Source organism: Carcharodon carcharias (assembly GCF_017639515.1).
Source record: "Carcharodon carcharias isolate sCarCar2 chromosome 27 unlocalized genomic scaffold, sCarCar2.pri SUPER_27_unloc_10, whole genome shotgun sequence".
NCBI lineage: Eukaryota > Metazoa > Chordata > Chondrichthyes > Lamniformes > Lamnidae > Carcharodon > Carcharodon carcharias.
Window position 1 is genome coordinate 418,817 of NW_024470625.1, and position 19,408 is coordinate 438,224.

At 58.6% G+C, this 19,408-nt stretch overlaps 2 protein-coding genes across 3 annotated transcripts in view; one reads left to right on the plus strand and one right to left on the minus strand.

The window, feature by feature from the left end:
- The first annotated feature begins 510 nt into the window (after positions 1 to 510).
- c27h14orf119 (chromosome 27 C14orf119 homolog) lies at positions 511 to 14,333 on the plus strand. Of its 2 annotated transcripts, none has more exons than XM_041180954.1 (3): positions 511 to 702; positions 1,638 to 1,733; positions 13,713 to 14,333. In XM_041180954.1, exon 3 carries the CDS (start codon positions 13,728 to 13,730, stop codon positions 14,091 to 14,093), a length of 366 nt encoding a protein of 121 aa, XP_041036888.1. In that variant the 5' UTR covers positions 511 to 702; positions 1,638 to 1,733; positions 13,713 to 13,727; the 3' UTR covers positions 14,094 to 14,333. The 2 variants fall into 2 exon arrangements, with proteins under 2 accessions (XP_041036888.1, XP_041036889.1); XM_041180955.1 differs by lacking the exon at positions 511 to 702 and adding an exon at positions 1,496 to 1,553.
- Positions 14,334 to 15,881: 1,548 nt separating this feature from the next.
- LOC121273792 (leishmanolysin-like peptidase 2) overlaps positions 15,882 to 19,408 on the minus strand; it is a 33,425-nt gene continuing 29,898 nt past the window's right edge. The window contains exon 8 of the mRNA XM_041180957.1: positions 15,882 to 16,074. Within this exon, the coding sequence (XP_041036891.1) occupies positions 15,882 to 16,074 (193 nt within the window). The remainder of the gene's footprint in view (positions 16,075 to 19,408) is intronic.

Below are 19,408 nucleotides of genomic sequence, written 5' to 3' on the forward strand. Positions count from 1 at the left end.
AGTCAGTGATGGCCTCCCCTGATTGGTCAGTCAGTCATGGCCTCCCCTGATTGGTCAGTCAGTGATGGCCTCCCCTGATTGGTTAGCCAGTGATGGCCTTGGGCGGGAGATGGGAGTTCCTGGCCTTTCCTGATTGGTCAGCCACCCCCCCCTCCCTCCCTCCCTCCCTCCCTCCATCCAAACACCTCTTTGCACCAGATGGGTCTGAGTGCGCAGGCGCAGTGCTGCTCCCTCCGCCCCGCCCCGCCCGAAAGGGACGCTTCCACCAGCCAGCCGGCCGCCGGCGCCCTTGCCTCCCGGCATGGACGAACGCGCAGGCGCGGGATCGCCATTTTCCCCCCCCTCCCCACCCTACAGCATAGCGCAGGCGCACCAGGTAAGGGACGGCACCACCTCACCCCACAGGTCTGACTGCGCAGGCGCCCAGCGGGGCAAAAAAAAATATAGGGGGAGGGGGGGGGAGAGAGAGACCCGTCATCATTGGACCGACCCCCTCCCCCCTCCCCCTCCCCCCTCCACCCGCCCTCGCGACACAAACAAGCGGGAGCGGCCGTTAAAGGCAGCCCGGGGACGGCGGCGGGGCCTCCTCCTCCCCGCATCCCGTGCCTCCCGCCCCCACCACCTCACCCCCTTCAGCCGCTTGATCAGCGCGTTCTTGGAGCCGCTCTTGGCCAGGCCCCGCTCCTCCAGGGCCGCCTTCAGGTCAGTCACCCGCAGCTTCTGCAGCTCCTTCCCGTCCAGAGTCACGTCTTCCAGATCCGCCATGTTGCCTTCTCTTTCCCCCGCTCTCGGGTTGTCCGGGGGGGTGGGGGAGGGGAAAGAAGGGGGGGCGGAGTCCAAGGCCGCCGTCGTCGTCGCCGTCGCCGCCGCTGCTGCTGCTACCAACGTCGTCGTCGTCGTCGTCGTCGTCATCATCATCGCTGGCGCGTTCGCTTCGGCTCTTTCCGGAAGCCGGTGGGCGGGGCGGGGGCTTTCGGCTCTCATCGGATCCGCTTCGGCTCTGTCCGTCCGGCTCGGGGGGGGGCGGGGCCAGAGAGGATATGGTTCAGGACGTAAGGGGCGGTGCCAGGGACGACGTGTTCCAGGACGTAAGGGGCGGGGCCAGGGACGACGTGCTCCAGGACGTTGGGCGGCCCGACCCGAGGGGGGGGAAAGAGGCGGGGCAAGTGGCGTCAGCGCCGCCGATTCTTGACCGATGCCCTTTGGTCTGTCCCTCCTTCCTGAACATTTTGTTGTGGTTGTGGGGGGGGGGGGGTTGGTGGTGGAGAGAAACACAATTGACAATCACCGTCTCCCCCGCCGGGGGACCTCGGCCATTTCCGGAACCTTTCGGCCCCACTCGGGTGGCCCGACCCAAGGGAGGGGGCGGGGTAAGTGACGTCAGCGCCGCCGACTCTTGCCGGACGCCCGCTGTCAAACGCACCGCCCAGCCCCCACCCCCAACATTTCAGCTGCGAAGGAGGGGGCGGTGCCAGTGACGTCACAGTCACCCCCGACCTCGGCCGTTTCCGGACACCTTCGGCTCCCGCCGGAGGGAGCCGTGCACCGACGAGGTCTTACCTCCAATTCAACCCGCGGTTTATTTTGCTTTTTTGCTACTAGTGGATTATATTTTATATTTATATTTATTTTCAAAGCTTGACACCTCATCCGCCATCTTCACATCGCTCACTGGCGGTGACTTGACGGTTCCCGACGCGGGTCGAACCTTCGGCGATTTCCGGAACCACTCGGTAATTTCCGTCACCTGGGTTTGTTTTGATTCGATTTTTAAATGCGGGAAGCTTTACTCCATCAACCCCCCTCGCTCGGTTCTCCCCCCCCCCCCTCCCCAAATCTCGGACATTTCCGTCTTTATTTATTATTTTTATTTTGGTTAAATTTAATATTGGCATTTCAGCCCTTTCCGGTTAGGGTTTCGACCGTTTCCGGTCGGTGGTGGGGGGGTTGGGCCCCTCGCCGGCCCTTCACTTCCGGTAAGGGAGGCTACTTCCGGTCCCGACCGACTGGCTCGCACCCTCACTCATCCTAACCGTCCGTGCTTCGGCTGCTTCCGGAAGCCTTCGGCTCCTTCCGTCGCGGGGCGGGGCCCAACGCGGAAAAGCGGCCCCCTTAGTGCGACTCGCCTTAAAGGGGGACGCCATACCCCCTTGCCTCTTCCTCCCTCCTTCCCTCTCCCTCCACCATGAGCAGTCAGAGACTGGAGGGTTTCGGATCACAGAAAACAGGAGCAGCCTCGTTAGTTTATTAAAAAGCAAAGGGGGTAAGAGTGTCCCCCTTCTCATCAAGCAGCAGCAAAATGAACAGCAACAGGAGGAGGCCATTCAGCCCCTCCAACTTGGCCAGCCATTCGGAGCTCCCCGCAGTTCATCTGCGTCTTAACTTCATACCCCCTCGGTTAGACCGCACTCGGAGCACCGTGCACAGTTCCGGTCTCCGTATCCCCCCTCGCTGAGACCGCACTCGGAGCACCGTGCACAGTTCCGGTCTCCGTAACCCCCTCGCTGAGACCACACTCGGAGCACCGTGCACAGTTCCGGTCTCCGTATCCCCCCTCGCTGAGACCACACTCGGAGCACCGTGCACAGTTCCGGTCTCCGTAACCCCCTCGGTTAGACCACACTCGGAGCACCGTGCACAGTTCCGGTCTCCGTATCCCCCTCGGTTAGACCGCACTCGGAGCACCGTGCACAGTTCCGGTCTCCGTAACCCCCTCGCTGAGACCACACTCGGAGCACCGTGCACAGTTCCGGTCTCCGTAACCCCCTCGGTTAGACCACACTCGGAGCACCGTGCACAGTTCCGGTCTCCGTATCCCTCGGTTAGACCACACTCGGAGCACCGTGCACAGTTCCGGTCTCCGTGTCCCCCTCAGTTAGACCCACACTCGGAGCACCGTGCACAGTTCCGGTCCATGTATTCCCCTCGGTTAGACCACACTCGGAGCACCGTGCACAGTTCCGGTCTCTGTATCCCCCTCGATTAGACCACACTCGGAGCACCGTGCACAGTTCCGGTCTCCGTATCCCTCGGTTAGACCACACTCGGAGCACCGTGCACAGTTCCGGTCTCCGTATCCCCCTCGGTTAGACCACACTCGGAGCACCGTGCACAGTTCCGGCCTCCGTAACCCCCTCGCTGAGACCACGCTCGGAGCACTGTGCACAGTTCCGGTCTCCATATCCCCCTCGGTTAGACCACACTCGGAGCACCGTGCACAGTTCCGGTCTCCGTAACCCCCTCGGTTAGACCACACTCGGAGCACCGTGCACAGTTCCGGTCTCCGTATCCCCCTCGGTTAGACCCACACTCGGAGCACCGTGCACAGTTCCGGTCTCCGTATCCCCCTCGGTTAGACCACACTCGGAGCACCGTGCACAGTTCCGGTCTCCGTATCCCCCTCGGTTAGACCACACTCGGAGCACCGTGCACAGTTCCGGTCTCCGTATCCCCCTCAGTTAGACTACATTCGGAGCACCGTGCACAGTTCCGGTCTGCATATCCCCCTCGGTTAGACCACACTCGGAGCACCGTGCACAGTTCCGGTCTCCGTATCCCCCTCGGTTAGACCACACTCGGAGCACCGTGCACAGTCCCGGTCTCCGTATCCCCCTCGGTTAGACCACACTCGGAGCACCGTGCACAGTTCCGGCCTCCGTAACCCCCTCGCTGAGACCACGCTCGGAGCACTGTGCACAGTTCCGGTCTCCATATCCCCCTCGGTTAGACCACACTCGGAGCACCGTGCACAGTTCCGGTCTCCGTAACCCCCTCGGTTAGACCACACTCGGAGCACCGTGCACAGTTCCGGTCTCCGTATCCCCCTCGGTTAGACCCACACTCGGAGCACCGTGCACAGTTCCGGTCTCCATATCCCCCTCGGTTAGACCACACTCGGAGCACCGTGCACAGTTCCGGTCTCCGTAACCCCCTCGGTTAGACCCACACTCGGAGCACCGTGCACAGTTCCGGTCTCCGTATCCCCCTCGCTGAGACCACACTCGGAGCACCGTGCACAGTTCCGGTCTCCGTAACCCTCGGTTAGACCACACTCAGAGCACCGTGCACAGTTCCGGTCTCCGTATCCCCCTCGGTTAGACCCACACTCGGAGCACCGTGCACAGTTCCGGTCTCCGTATCCCCCTTGGTTAGACCACACTCGGAGCACCGTGCACAGTTCCGGTCTCCGTAACCCCCTCGCTGAGACCACACTCGGAGCACGGTGCACAGTTCCGGTCTCCATATCCCCCTCGGTTAGACCACACTCGGAGCACCGTGCACAGTTCCGGTCTCCGTAACCCCCTCGGTTAGACCACACTCGGAGCGCCGTGCACAGTTCCGGTCTCCGTAACCCCCTCGGTTAGACCACACTCAGAGCACCGTGCACAGTTCCGGTCTGCATATCCCCCTCGGTTAGACCCACACTCAGAGCACCGTGCACAGTTCCGGTCTCCGTAACCCCCTCGGTTAGACCACACTCGGAGCACCGTGCACAGTTCCGGTCTCCGTATCCCCCTGGGTTAGACCACACTCGGAGCACCGTGCACAGTTCCGGTCTCCTTTTCCCTCGGTTAGACCACACTCGGAGCACCGTGCACAGTTCCGGTCTCCGTATCCCCCTCGGTTAGACCACACTCGGAGCACCGTGCACAGTTCCGGTCTCCGTATCCCTCGGTTAGACCACACTCGGAGCACCGTGCACAGTTCCGGTCTGCATATCCCCCTCGGTTAGACCCACACTCGGAGCACCGTGAACAGTTCCGGTCTCCGTAACCCCCTCGGTTAGACCACACTCGGAGCACCGTGCACAGTTCCGGTCTCCGTATCCCCCTGGGTTAGACCACACTCGGAGCACCGTGCACAGTTCCGGTCTCCGTATCCCCCTCGCTGAGACCACACTCGGAGCACCGTGCACAGTTCCGGCCTCCGTAACCCCCTCGCTGAGACCACGCTCGGAGCACTGTGCACAGTTCCGGTCTCCATATCCCCCTCGGTTAGACCACACTCGGAGCACCGTGCACAGTTCCGGTCTCCGTAACCCCCTCGGTTAGACCACACTCGGAGCACCGTGCACAGTTCCGGTCTCCGTAACCCCCTCGGTTAGACCACACTCGGAGCACCATGCACAGTTCCGGTCTCCGTATCCCCCTCGGTTAGACCACACTCGGAGCACCGTGCACAGTTCCGGTCTCCGTAACCCCCTCGGTTAGACCACACTCGGAGCACCGTGCACAGTTCCGGTCTCCGTATCCCCCTCAGTTAGACTACATTCGGAGCACCGTGCACAGTTCCGGTCTGCATATCCCCCTCGGTTAGACCACACTCGGAGCACCGTGCACAGTTCCGGTCTCCGTATCCCCCTGGGTTAGACCACACCCGGAGCACCGTGCACAGTTCCGGTCTCCGTATCCCCCTCGGTAAAACCCACACTCAGAGCACCGTGCACAGTTCCGGTCTCCGTTTCCCTTGGTTAGACCCACACACGGAGCACCATGCACAGTTACGGTCTCCGTATCCCCCCTCGGTTAGACCACACTCGGAGCACCGTGCACAGTTCCGGTCTCCGAATCCCCCTCGGTTAGACTGCACTCGGAGCACCGTGCACAGTTCCAGACTCCGTATCCCTCGGTTAGACCGCACTCGGAGCACCGTGCACAGTTCCGGTCTCCATATTCCCCTCGGTTAGACCACACACAGAGCACCATGCACAGTTACGGTCTCCGTATCCCCCCTCGGTTAGACCACACTCGGAGCACCGTGCACAGTTCCGGTCTCCGAATCCCCCTCGGTTAGACTGCACTCGGAGCACCGTGCACAGTTCCAGTCTCCGTATCCCTCGGTTAGACCGCACTCGGAGCACCGTGCACAGTTCCGGTCTCCATATTCCCCTCGGTTAGACCACACACAGAGCACCATGCACAGTTACGGTCTCCGTATCCCCCCTCGGTTAGACCACACTCGGAGCACCGTGCACAGTTCCGGTCTCCGTATCCCCCTCGGTTAGACCCACACTCGGAGCACCGTGCACAGTTACGGTCTCCGTATCCCCCCTCGGTTAGCCCACACTCGGAGCACCGTGCACAGTTCTGGTCTCCGTATCCCCCTCGGTTAGACCACACTCGGAGCACCGTGCACAGTTCCGGTCTCCGTATCCCTCGGTTAGACCACACTGGGAGCACCATGCACAGTTCCAGTCTCCGTATCCCTCGGTTAGACCACACTGGGAGCACCGTGCACAGTTCCGGTCTCCGTATCCCCCTCGGTTAGACCACACTCGGAGCACCATGCACAGTTCCTGTCTCCATCCAAGGGAGAATGACCAGCTTCACTTCCTGCCCCATCACCGTAACCTCTGATGACCCCCCCCCCCCAAAGATCGATCCTTGGTCCCCCCCACCGTGATCTTTCTCATCTACACGCTGCCCCTCAGTTATATCATCCGAAGGCACAGCGTGATTTTTCCCATGTATACCGCCAACATTCAGCTGGTCTGCACCCCTGCCTCCCTAAACTCCTCCACTCTCCAAATTGTCGACCCGCTTATCTGACGGACGGTCGTTCCCCAAGGAGCAGAGATTTCCTCCGATTGAATGGCGGGAAGACTGAAGTTGCCTTTTTCGGCCCCCGCTCTGGACTCCGCTCCCAAGTTACCGATGCCGTCCCCTAAACGGCGACGGTCTGAGATTAAACCGGTCTCTCCCCGCACGACCACTGGCGTACCATTTGACCTCGAGTTGAGCTTCCCACGTCGTGCCCTCATCAGCCCGGGGGCCGGCTGATTCCCACCTCCGTAACGTCACACGACCGCACCCCTGTCCCGGCTGATCTGCTGCTGAAGCCCTCATTCACCCCCCTCGTGACGTCCAAACTCGACTGCTCCAAGCTGCTCTTACCCCCCCCCCCCCCACCCCCACCACGGTGTCCAAACTCACACCGGCCCCTGTGTCAGCATCCCCCCCCCCACTGTGCTACCGAACTCACTCCCGAGCTTTGTCTTGTAATCCATATCCCTCTTCCCCCTCCATCCCCTACAACCCTCCCTATCTCTGTAACCTCCTCCAGCCCCTACACCCCTCCCTATCTCTGTAACCTCCTCCAGCCCCTAAACCCCTTCCTATCTCTGTAACCTCCTCCAGCCCCGACGCCCCTCCCTATCTCTGTAACCTCCTCCAGCCCCTACACCCCTCCCTATCTCTGTAACCTCCTCCAGCCCCTAAACCCCTTCCTATCTCTGTAACCTCCTCCAGCCCCGACGCCCCTCCCTATCTCTGTAACCTCCTCCAGCCCGTAAACCCCTCCCTATCTCTGTAACCTCCTCCAGCCCCTAAACCCCTTCCTATCTCTGTAACCTCCTCCAGCCCCGACGCCCCTCCCTATCTCTGTAACCTCCTCCAGCCCCTACACCCCTCCCTATCTCTGTAACCTCCTCCAGCCTCTACACCCTTCCCTATCTCTGTAACCTCCTCCAGCCCCTACACCCCTCCCTATCTCTGTAACCTCCTCCAGCCCCTACACCCCTCCCTATCTCTGTAACCTCCTCCAGCCCCTACACCCCTCCCTATCTCTGTAACCTCCTCCAGCCCCTAAACCCCTTCCTATCTCTGTAACCTCCTCCAGCCCCGACGCCCCTCCCTATCTCTGTAACCTCCTCCAGCCCCTACACCCCTCCCTATCTCTGTAACCTCCTCCAGCCCCTAAACCCCTTCCTATCTCTGTAACCTCCTCCAGCCCCGACGCCCCTCCCTATCTCTGTAACCTCCTCCAGCCCGTAAACCCCTCCCTATCTCTGTAACCTCCTCCAGCCCCTAAACCCCTTCCTATCTCTGTAACCTCCTCCAGCCCCGACGCCCCTCCCTATCTCTGTAACCTCCTCCAGCCCCTACACCCCTCCCTATCTCTGTAACCTCCTCCAGCCTCTACACCCTTCCCTATCTCTGTAACCTCCTCCAGCCCCTACACCCCTCCCTATCTCTGTAACCTCCTCCAGCCCCTACACCCCTCACTATCTCTGTAACCTCCTCCAGCCCCTACACCCCTCCCTATCTCTGTGACGTCCTCCAGCCCCTACAACCCTCCCTATCTCTGTAACCTCCTCCAGCCCCTACACCCCTCCCTATCTCTGTAACCTCCTCCAGCCCCTACGGCCCTCCCTATCTCTGTAACCTCCTCCAGCCCCTACACCCTTCCCTATCTCTGTAACCTCCTCCAGCCCCAACAACCCTCCCTTTCTCTGTAACCTCCTCCAGCTCCTACACCCCTCCCTATCTCTGTAACCTCCTCCAGCCCCTACACCCCTCCCTATCTCTGTAACCTCCTCCAGCCCCTACAGCCCTCCCTATCTCTGTAACCTCCTCCAGCCCCCTACACCCCTCCCTATCTCTGTAACCTCCTCCAGCCCCAACAACCCTCCCTATCTCTGTAATCTCCTCCAGGCTCCTAGACCCCTCCCTATCTCTGTAACCTCCAGTCCCCTACCGCCCTCACAAGCTCTGTAACCTCCTCCAGCCCCTACACCCCTCCCTATCTCTGTAACCTCCTCCAGCTCCTACACCCCTCCCTATCTCTGTAACCTCCTCCAGCTCCTACACCCCTCCCTATCTCTGTAACCTCCTCCAGCCCCTACAGCCCTCCCTATCTCTGTAACCTCCTCCAGCTACTACACCCCTCCCTATCTCTGTAACCTCCTCCAGCCCCCTACACCCATCCCTATCTCTATAACCTCCTCCAGCCCCCTACACCCCTCCGTATTTCTGTAACCTCCTCCAGCTCCAACAACCCTCCCTATCTCTGTAACCTCCTCCAGCCCCTACAACCCTCCCTATCTGTGCAATCTCATCCAGCCCCTACAGCCCTCCTTATCTCTGTAACATCCTCCAGCCCCAACAACCTTTCCTGTCTCTGTAACCTCCTCCAGACCCCACACCCCTCCCTATCTCAGTAACCTCCTCCAGCCCTCTACACCCCTCGCTACCTCTTTAACCTCCTCCAGCTTTTACACCCCTCCCAATCTCTGAAACCTCTTCCAGCCCCTACACCCCTCCCTATCTCTGTAACCTCCTCCAGCCCCTACACCCCTCCCTATCTCTGTAACCTCCTCGCACCCTACACCGCTCTGTCTCTCTATAACTCCCTCCTGCCCTTACAGGGCTCCCTATCTCTGTACCCTCCTCCAGCCCCAACAACCTTTCCTATCTCCGTAACCTCCTCCAGTCCCTGCAACCCTCCCTATCTCTGTAACCTCCTCCAGCCCCTACACCCCTCCCTATGTCTGTAACCTCCTCCAGCCCCCTACACCCCTCCCTACCTCTGTAACCTCCTCCAGCCCGTACAACCCTCCCTATCTCTGTAACCTCCTCCAGCCCCCTACACCCCTCCCTATCTCTGTAACCTCCTCCGTCCCCTACACCCCTCCCTATCTCTGTAACCTCCTCCAGCCCCTACACCCCTCGCTATCTCTGTAACCACCTACAGCACCTACAATTCTCCCGATCTCTGTAACTTCCTCCAGCCCCTACACCCCTCCCTATCTCTGTAACCTCCTCCAGCCCCTACACCCCTCCCTATCTCTGTAACCTCCTCCAGCCCCAACACCCCTCCCTATCTCTGTAACCTCCTCCAGACACTACACCCCTCCCTATCTCTGTAACCTCCTCCAGCCCCTATGCCCCTCCCTATCTCCGTAAATTCCTCCAGCAACTTTACCCCTCCCTATCATTGTAACCTCCACCATCCCGCTACACCCCTCCCTATCTCTGTAACCTCCTCCAGCCCCTACGGCCCTCGCTATCTCTGTAACCTCCTCCAACCCCCTACAACCCTCCCTATCTCTGTAAGCTCCTCCAGCCCCAACAACCCTCCCTATCTCTATAACCTCCTCCAGCCCCCTGCAACCCTCCCTGTCTCTGTAAACTCCTCCAGCCCCTACAACCTTCCCTATCTCCAGAACCTCATCCAGCCCCTACAACCCTCCCTATCTCTGTCACCTCCTCCAACCCCTACACCCCTCCCTATCTCGGTCACCTCCTCCAACCCCCTACACCCCTCCCTATCTCTGTAACCTCCTCCAGCCACTACACCCCTCCCTATCTCTGTAAGCTCCTCCGGCCCCTACACCCCTCCCTATCTCTGCAACCTCCTCCAGCCCCTACACCCCTCCCTATCTCTGCAACCTCCTCCAGCCCCCTACACCCCTCCCTATCTCTGTAACCTCCTCCAGCCCCTACACCCTTCCCTATCTCTATAACCTCCTCCAGCCCCTATACCCTCCCTATCTCTATAACCTCCTCCAACGCCCTACACCCCTCCCTATCTCTGTAACCTCCTCCAGCTCCAACAACCCTCCCTATCTGTGTAACCTCATCCAGCCCCTACAACCCTCCCTATCTCAGTAAGCTCCTCCAGCCCTCCCTATCTCTGTAAGCTCCTCCAGCCCTCCCTATCTCTGTAACCTCCTCCAGCCCCTACACCCCTCCCTATCTCTGTAACCACATCCAGCCCCTACACCCCTCCCTATCTCTGTAACCTCCTCCAGCCCCTACACCCCTCCCTATCACTGTAACCTGCTCCAGCCCCTCCGCCCCTCCCAATCTCTGTAACCTCCTCCAGACCCTACAGCCCTCCCTATCTCTGTAACATCCTCCAGCCCCTATACCCCTCCCTATCTCTGTAACCTCCTCCAGCCCCTACACCCCTCCCTATGTCCGTAACGTCCTCCAGGCCCTACACCCTCCCTATCTCCATAAACTCCTCCAGCCACTTTACCCCTCCCTATGATTGTAACCTCCACCAGCCCGCTACACCCCTCCCTATCTCTGTAACCTCCTCCAGCCCCTACGGCCCTCGCTATCTCAATAACCTACACCAGCCCCTACACCCCTCCCTGTCTCTGTAACCTCCTCCAGCCCCTACACCCCTCCCTATCTCTGTAACCTCCTCCCGTCCCCTACACCCCTCCCTATCTCAGTAACCTCCTCCATCCCCTACACCCCTCGCTATCTCTGTAGCCACCTACAGCACCTACAATTCTCCCGATCTCTGTAACTTCCTCCATCACCTACACCCCTCCCTATCTCTGTAACCTCCTCCAGCCCCTACACCCCTCCCTATGTCTGTAACGTCCTCCAGGCCCTATGCCTCTCCCTATCTCCGTAAATTCCTCCAGCAACTTTACCCCTCCCTATCATTGTAACCTCCACCATCCCGCTACACCCCTCCCTATCTCTGTAACCTCCTCCAGCCCCTACGGCCCTCGCTATCTCTGTAACCTCCTCCAACCCCCTACACCCCTCCCTATCTCTGTAACCTCCTCCAGCCCCTACAACCCTCCCTATCTCTGTAAGCTCCTCCAGCCCCAACAACCCTCCCTATCTCTATAACCTCCTCCAGCCCCCTACAACCCTCCCAGTCTCTGTAAACTCCTCCAGCCCCTACAGCCTTCCCTATCTCTGTCACCTCCTCCAGCCCCTACAACCCTCCCTATCTCTGTCACCTCCTCCAACCCCTACACCCCTCCCTATCTCGGTCACCTCCTCCAACCCCTACACCCCTCCCTATCTCGGTCACCTCCTCCAACCCCTACACCCCTCCCTATCTCGGTCACCTCCTCCAGCCACTACACCCCTCCCTATCTCGGTCACCTCCTCCAGCCCCTACACCCCTCCCTATATCTGTAACCTCCTCCAGCCCCTACACCCCTCCCTATCTCTGTAACCTCCTCCAGCCCCTACACCCCTCCCTATCTCTGTAACCTCCTCCAGCCCCTACGGCCCTCCCTATCTCTGTAACCTCCTCCAGCCCCAACACCTCTCCCTATCTCTATAACCTCCTCCAGCCCCCTACACCCCTCACTAACTCTGTCACCTCCTCCAACCCCTACACCCCTCCCTATCTCTGTAACGTCCTCCAGCCCCTACACCCTTCCCTATCTCTGTAACCTCCTCCTGTCCCTACACCCCGCCCTATCTCTGTAACCTCCTCCAGCCCCTTCACCCCTCCCTATCTCTGTAACCTCCTCCAGCCGCTACACCCCTCCCTATCTCTGTAACCTCCTCCAGCCCTCCCTATCTCTGTAACCTCCTCCTGCCCCCTACACCCCTCCCTATCTCTGTAACCTCCTCCTGCCCCGACACCCCTCCCTATCTCTGTAACCTCCTCCAGCCCCTACACCCCTCCCTATCTCTGTCGCCTCCTCCAGCCCCCTACACCCCTCCCTATCTCTGTAACCTCCTCCAGCCCCTACACCCCTCCCTATCTCTGTAACCTCCTCCAGCCCCCTACGCCCCTCCCTATCTCTGTAAGCTCCTCCAGCCCTCCCTATCTCTGTAAGCTCCTCCAGCCCTCCCTATCTCTGTAAGCTCCTCCAGCCCTCCCTATCTCTGTAACCTCCTCCAGCCCCTACACCCCTCCCTATCTCTGTAACCTCCTCCAGCCCCTACACCCCTCCCTATCTCTGTAACCTCCTCCAGCCCCTACAACTCTCCCTATCTCTGTAACCTCCTCCAGCCCCTACAAAAGTCCCTCACTCTGTAACCTCCTACAGCCCTCCCTATCTCTGTAACCTCCTCCAGCCCCCTACACCCCTCCCTATCTCTGTAACCTCCTCCAGCCCCTACAAAAGTCCCTCACTCTGTAACCTCCTCCAGGCCACTACACCCCTCCCTATCTCTGTAACCTCCTCCAGCCCCTACAACCCTCCCTATCTCTGTAACCTCCTCCAGCCCCTACACACCTCCCTATCTCTGTAACCTCCTCCAGCCCCCTACACCCCTCCCTATCTCTGTAACCTCCTCCAGCCCCTACACCCCTCCCTATCTCTGTAACCTCCTGCAGCCCCTACACCCCTCCCTATCTCTGTAACCTCCTCCAGCCCCTACACCCCTCCCTCTCTCTGTAACCTCCTCCAGCCCCTACACCCCTCCCTATCTCTGTAACCTCCTCCAGCCCCTACACCCCTCCCTATCTCTGTAACCTCCTCCAGCCCCCTACACCCCTCCCTATCTCTGTAACCTCCTCCAGCCCCTACAAAAGTCCCTCGCTCTGTAACCTCCTCCAGCCCCTACACCCCTCCCTATCTCTGTAACCTCCTCCAGCCCCTACAACCCTCCCTATCTCTGTAACCTCCTCCAGCCCCTACACCCCTCCCTATCTCTGTAACCTCCTCCAGCCCCCTACACCCCTCCCTATCTCTGTAACCTCCTCCAGCCCCTACACCCCTCCCTATCTCTGTAACCTCCTGCAGCCCCTACACCCCTCCCTATCTCTGTAACCTCCTCCAGCCCCTACACCCCTCCCTCTCTCTGTAACCTCCTCCAGCCCCTACACCCCTCCCTATCTCTGTAACCTCCTCCAGCCCCTACACCCCTCCCTATCTCTGTAAGGGTGGGGAGGGTGCTGGCTGAGTTGGTGGGGTGGCTGAATGGTTGATTCGTGGTCCTAATGGACACGTTCTAATGTGTTTTCTCTCTCTCTCTCTCTCTCTGCCCCCCTTCTCTCTCTCTCTCTCTCTCTCTGCCCCCCTTCTCTCTCTCTCTCTCTCTGCCCCCCTTCTCTCTCTCTCTCTCTCTCTCTCTGCCCTTCTCTCTCTCTCTCTCTCTCTCTGCCCCCCTTCTCTCTCTCTCTCTCTCTCTCTCTGCCCCCCTTCTCTCTCTCTCTCTCTCTGCCCCCCTTCTCTCTCTCTCTCTCTCTCTACCCCCCACTTTGGTCCCCCCCCACAGCCGATCGGGGGAGGGATGTGTGAGACAGGTGGTTCTGGCCCCCTCCCTCCGCCGAGCTCCTACGTGACATCCCAGGAGGTCCGCTGCGTGCTGCACTGGTTCACCGGCTGGAGTCCGGCCCAGCGGGAGGTCTTCCTGGGCCAGCTGGTGAGGAGGGCGGTGCCGGGCAAGGTCTGGACGCTGCTGGATGCCCTGGGTGGGTTGGGCCTGTCGGAGCGGCCCCCCAGCCTCTTCCAGTGCCAGCTGCGGCTCTGGGACCGCTGGTTCGAGGGCTGGACGGAGATGGAGCGCAACGTCCTGGTGGCCAGGCTCGAGGACCTGGCGCCCGACTTCACCGCCCGCTTCTACCGCGAGGTGGCGGCCACGGCGGGCACAGACTGACCCCTCGACCCCCTGACCCCCGACCCATCCAACCTCGAACGCTGACCCCCGACCCGCCCAACATCGAACACTGACCCCTGTCTCCCCCCCCACCCCCCGACCCCCCCAACCTCCAACGCTGACCCCTGACCACCCCCCCCTCTATCCAACCTCGAATGCTGACCCTCGACTCCTGACCCGTTCAACCTAGAATGCTGACCCCTGACCCCCCCGACCCGCCCAACCTCGAACGCTGACCCCCCGACCCGCCCAACCTCGAACGCTGACCCCCCGACCCGCCCAACCTCGAACGCTGACCCCCCGACCCGCCCAACCTCGAACGCTGACCCCCCCGACCCGCCCAACCTCGAACGCTGACCCCCCCCGACCCGCCCAACCTCGAACGCTGACCCCCCCGACCCGCCCAACCTCGAACGCTGACCCCCCCGACCCGCCCAACCTCGAACGCTGACCCCCCCGACCCGCCCAACCTCGAACGCTGACCCCCCCCGACCCGCCCAACCTCGAACGCTGACCCCCCCCGACCCCGCCCAACCTCGAACGCTGACCCCCCCCGACCCGCCCAACCTCGAACGCTGACCCCCCCCGACCCGCCCAACCTCGAACGCTGACCCCCCCCGACCCGCCCAACCTCGAACGCTGACCCCCCCGACCCGCCCAACCTCGAACGCTGACCCCTGACCCCCCGACCCGCCCAACCTCGAACGCTGACCCCTGACCCCCCGACCCGCCCAACCTCGAACGCTGACCCCTGACCCCCCGACCCGCCCAACCTCGAACGCTGACCCCCCCGACCCGCCCAACCTCGAACGCTGACCCCCCCCGACCCGCCCAACCTCGAACGCTGACCCCCCCGACCCGCCCAACCTCGAACGCTGACCCCCCCGACCCGCCCAACCTCGAACGCTGACCCCCCCGACCCGCCCAACCTCGAACGCTGACCCCCCCGACCCGCCCAACCTCGAACGCTGACCCCCCCGACCCGCCCAACCTCGAACGCTGACCCCCCCCGACCCGCCCAACCTCGAACGCTGACCCCCCCGACCCGCCCAACCTCGAACGCTGACCCCCCCGACCCGCCCAACCTCGAACGCTGACCCCCCCGACCCGCCCAACCTCGAACGCTGACCCCCCCGACCCGCCCAACCTCGAACGCTGACCCCCCCGACCCGCCCAACCTCGAACGCTGACCCCTGACCCCCCAACCCGCCCAACCTCGAACGCTGTAACCACCCCCCCCCAATCCCCATCGTCCACTCGGAGCCTCAACACCGGGAAGAGGACGACGAGGACCGGTCTCTGCTCTGTGCCGCTCAAAGCTTTGGACATCCCGGAATCCCGGGAATACTGGACTTGACGTTGGGGAGGGGGGTTTATCCAGGAGTGAGACACCCCCACCCCCCCTCCTCCCCCTCCCCTAAATGTCATCGAACACTTCACTGCCCTGGGTGTTGGTTCACAGTTCATCCTGTTTTTTTTTAATAAAACATCCACTTTATTTCCACAAAGCTCACCCTCGCCCTCGGTTCTCGGTTTGTCCCGATCGTGTGAGGTGGGTGGTGGGGTCTGCGTGGCTTTGTGGGGGGGTGGGGGGGGGGGGAGCGCAGTGGTCAACGAGCTTGACCTCAGGGGTCGGAAGGTGACGACCTTTCGGGGAGGGGGCAGAGTCCGTTCTCCCGTCGGCCATGTTCTGTTCTGGCCCTTCCCGCTGTGGTCCGCGGGGTGGTCAAGCGGTTTGGGTGGGTGGGGGATGGGAAGGTGGGGGGTGGGGGGGGTGCGCAAGAGGGGTCAGGCCAGCCTCCAGCTGCCGGCGTGGTGGACTCGCCCCCTCCCCCCCCGCAGCTTGTGGTAAACCCCCACCCCCAGCGCACCCCCGACCACGGCGACCCCCAGAGCTCCACAGACGGCCACTGCCGCCGTCCCCGGCATCTTCTGACCCTCCGCCTCGGGAGGGGGGAGGGAACTGGGTCCGCTTGCTGACCTGCGGAGGGGTGGGGAGAAAAGAGAGAGAAGAGGAGAGGTCAGGGGGTCAAAACACAGCCGAAATTGGAGAGCTATTCGGTCGGTTGGTACCAAGGTCAACGAGGAGGGGAAAAATTGGAGGACCGGGGAAAGCCAGAAACACGCACGGACAGATAGGATAGTAAGCATTTCCCTCGTTTTTAAGAAGAGTTAACAAAGCAGAGCGTTGGCCCCATAGGAATTGAGCCTGGGGGGTGGGGGTGGTTAATAATGGAACATAAGGAGATGGCAGATGAATTGAGTCAGGAACTGGAAGGAAGGGAGGAACTCTGGAAAATTACAGCCGCCAGGGAAGTGGCCCTGAGTAAATTGTTGGGAGCCGAGGGGCTGACAAATCCCCTCTTCCCCCACACCCCCCCACCACCTACCCAGGTGCAGATGGACTTCTCCCCAGGGTCTTAGGAAGAAGTGACTCGCGAGAGAGTTGACGTGTTGGTTTTTAATTTTCCAAAATTTCCTGGATTTGGGGATGGTTCCCTTCGATTGGAAAAGAGCGAATGCAACTCTCATTCAGAAAGGGAGGCAGACAGAAGGCAGGAAATTTTGAGCCAGTTAAGCCTAACACCTGTCAGAGGGAACATGTTAGAAGCTATTATTCAAGACGTTATAAGCATGGGCACTTCGGGAAAAATTCGAGGTAATCAGGCAGAGTCACCATGGTTTTGTGAAAGGGCAATTGTGTTTAAACTAATTTATTGAAGGAGTCACATGTGCTGTGGGTAGAGGGGAACCGGTGGATGTGCTGCATTTCGATTTCCAGAAGGCATTTGATAAGGTGCCACATCAAAGGTTATTGTAGACAATAAAAGCTCGTGGTGTCGGGGGTAACATAATAGGCTGGATAGAAGATTGGCTAGCTAACAGGAAATTAGAGACACATGCAATAAAGGAACATCTGTATTTATGGATGAGTTTAATCTGCCTATAGATTGGGCAAATCAAATTAGTAACAATACCATAGAGGAGGAATTCCTGGAGTGTATACGGGATGCTTTTCTGGACCCAATACGTTGAGGAACCAGCTCGAGAACAGGCCATTCCAGACTGGGCATTGTGTAAAGGGAAAGGAATAATTGGTAATCTAGTTGTGTGAGGCCCCTTGGGGATGAGTGACCTTAATATGATAGAATTCTTCATCAAGATGGAGAGTGATGCAGTTGCTTCTGAAACTAGGTCCTGAATCTTAATAAAGGAAACTACGATGGTATGAGGTGCGAGTTGGCGATGATGGATTGGGGAACGTTACTGAAAAGGGGGTGATGGTGGATAGGCATTGGCAAACATTCAAAGAGCGCATGGGTGAACTGCAACAATTGTTGATTCCTGTCTGGCGCAAAAGTAAAACAGGAAAGATGGACAAACCATGGCTTACAGATTAGAGATAGTATTAGCTCCAAGGAAGAGGCATACAAATTGGCCAGAAAAAAACAACAGACCTGAGGATTGGGAGCAGTTTAGAATTCAGCAAAGGAGGACCAAGGGATTGATTAAGAAGGGGAAAATAGAGTGCGAGAGTAAGTTTGCGGGGAACATAAAAACTGACTGTAAAAGTCTCTACAGGTATGTGAAGAGAAAAAGATTGGTGAAGACAAATGTAGGTCCCTTACAGTCAGGAACAGGGGGATTTATAACGGGGAACCGAGAAATGGCTGACCAACTAAATACATAGATAAAAGCAAAAAAACTGTGGATGCTGGAAATCCAAAACAAAAACTAAGCACATACTTTGGTTCTGTCTTCACAAAGGAAGACACTAAATAACATAGCAGAAATGTTGGGGAACACAAGGTTTAGTGAGAGGGAGGAACTGAAAGAAATCAGTATTAGTCGGGAAATGGTGTTGGGGAAATTGATGGGATTGAAGGCCAATAAATCCCCATGGCCTGATCATCTACATCCCAGAGTACTTAAGGAAGTGGCCCTAGAAATAGTGGATGCATTGGTGGTCATCTTCTGAGATTCTGTAGACTCTAGAACAGTTCCTACAGATTGGAGGGTAGCTAATGTAACCCCACTATTTAAAAAGGGAGGGAGAGAGAAAACAGGGAATTATAGACCAGTCAGCCTGACGTGGGTAGTGGGGATAATTCTAGAGTCCACTATAAAATATTTAATAGTTGAGCACTTGGAAAACAGTGGCAGAATCGGACAGAGTCAGCATGGATTTATGAAAGGGGAATCATCCTGGACAAATCTACTGGAATTTCTCAAAGATGTGACTAGTATTGATGAGGGGGGAGCCAGTGGATGTGGTTTATTTGGACTTTCAGAAGGCTTTCGACAAAGTCCCACATAAGAGATCGGGGTGTAAAATTAAGGCGCATGGGATTGGGGGTAGTGTGTTGAGATGGATAGAAAACTGGTTAGCAGACAGGAAACAGAGTAGGAATAAACGGGTCTTTTTCTGAATGGCAGACAGTGACTAGTGGGGTACCGCAGGGATCGGTGCTGGGACCCCAGCTACTCACAATATCTATTCATGATTTAGATGAGGGAATTAAATGTAATATCTCCAGATTTGCAGATGACACAAAGCTGAGTGGGAGGGTGAGCTGTGAGGGGGGATGCAGAGATGCTTCAGTGTGATTTGGACAAGCTGAGTGAGTGGATAAATGCATGACAGATGCAGTGTAATGTGGTTAAATGTGAGGTTATCCACTTTGGTAGCAAAAACAGGAAGGCAGATTATTATCTGAATGGCTACGAATTGAGAGAGGGGGATGTGCAACGAGACCTGGGTGTCCTTGTACACCAATCGCTGAAGGTAAACATGCAGGAGCAGCAGGCGGTAAAGAAGGTAAATGGTATGTTGACCTTCATAGCGAGAGGATTCGAGTACAGGAACAGGGATGTCTTGCTGCAATTGTACAGGGCCTTGGTGAGACCACACCTGGAATATTGTGTACAGTTTTGGTCTCCTTATCTGAGGAAGGATGTTCTTGTTATAGAGGGAGAGCAGCGAAGGTTTACCAGACTGATTCCTGGGATGGTGGGACTGACATATGAGGAGAAATTGAGTGGGTTAGGATTATATTCGCTGGAGTTCAGAAGAATGAGGGGGGGGGATCTCATAGAAACCTATAAAATTCTAACAGGACCAGACAGGGTAGATGCAGGAAGGATGTTCCCGATGGTGGTGGTGGGGGGAGTCCAGAACCAGGGGGGGTCACAGTCTAAGGATACGGGGTAGAACATTTAGGACTGAGATGAGGAGAAACGTCTTCACCCAGAGAGCGGTGAGCCTGTGGGATTCAACACCACAGAGAGGAGTTGAGGCCCAAACATTGTGTGTT

Coding starts and splice junctions, on each gene's coding strand:
- c27h14orf119 (XM_041180954.1), top strand. CDS start 13,728: ATGTGTGAGACAGGTGGTTCTGGCCCCCTCCCTCCGCCGAGCTCCTAC.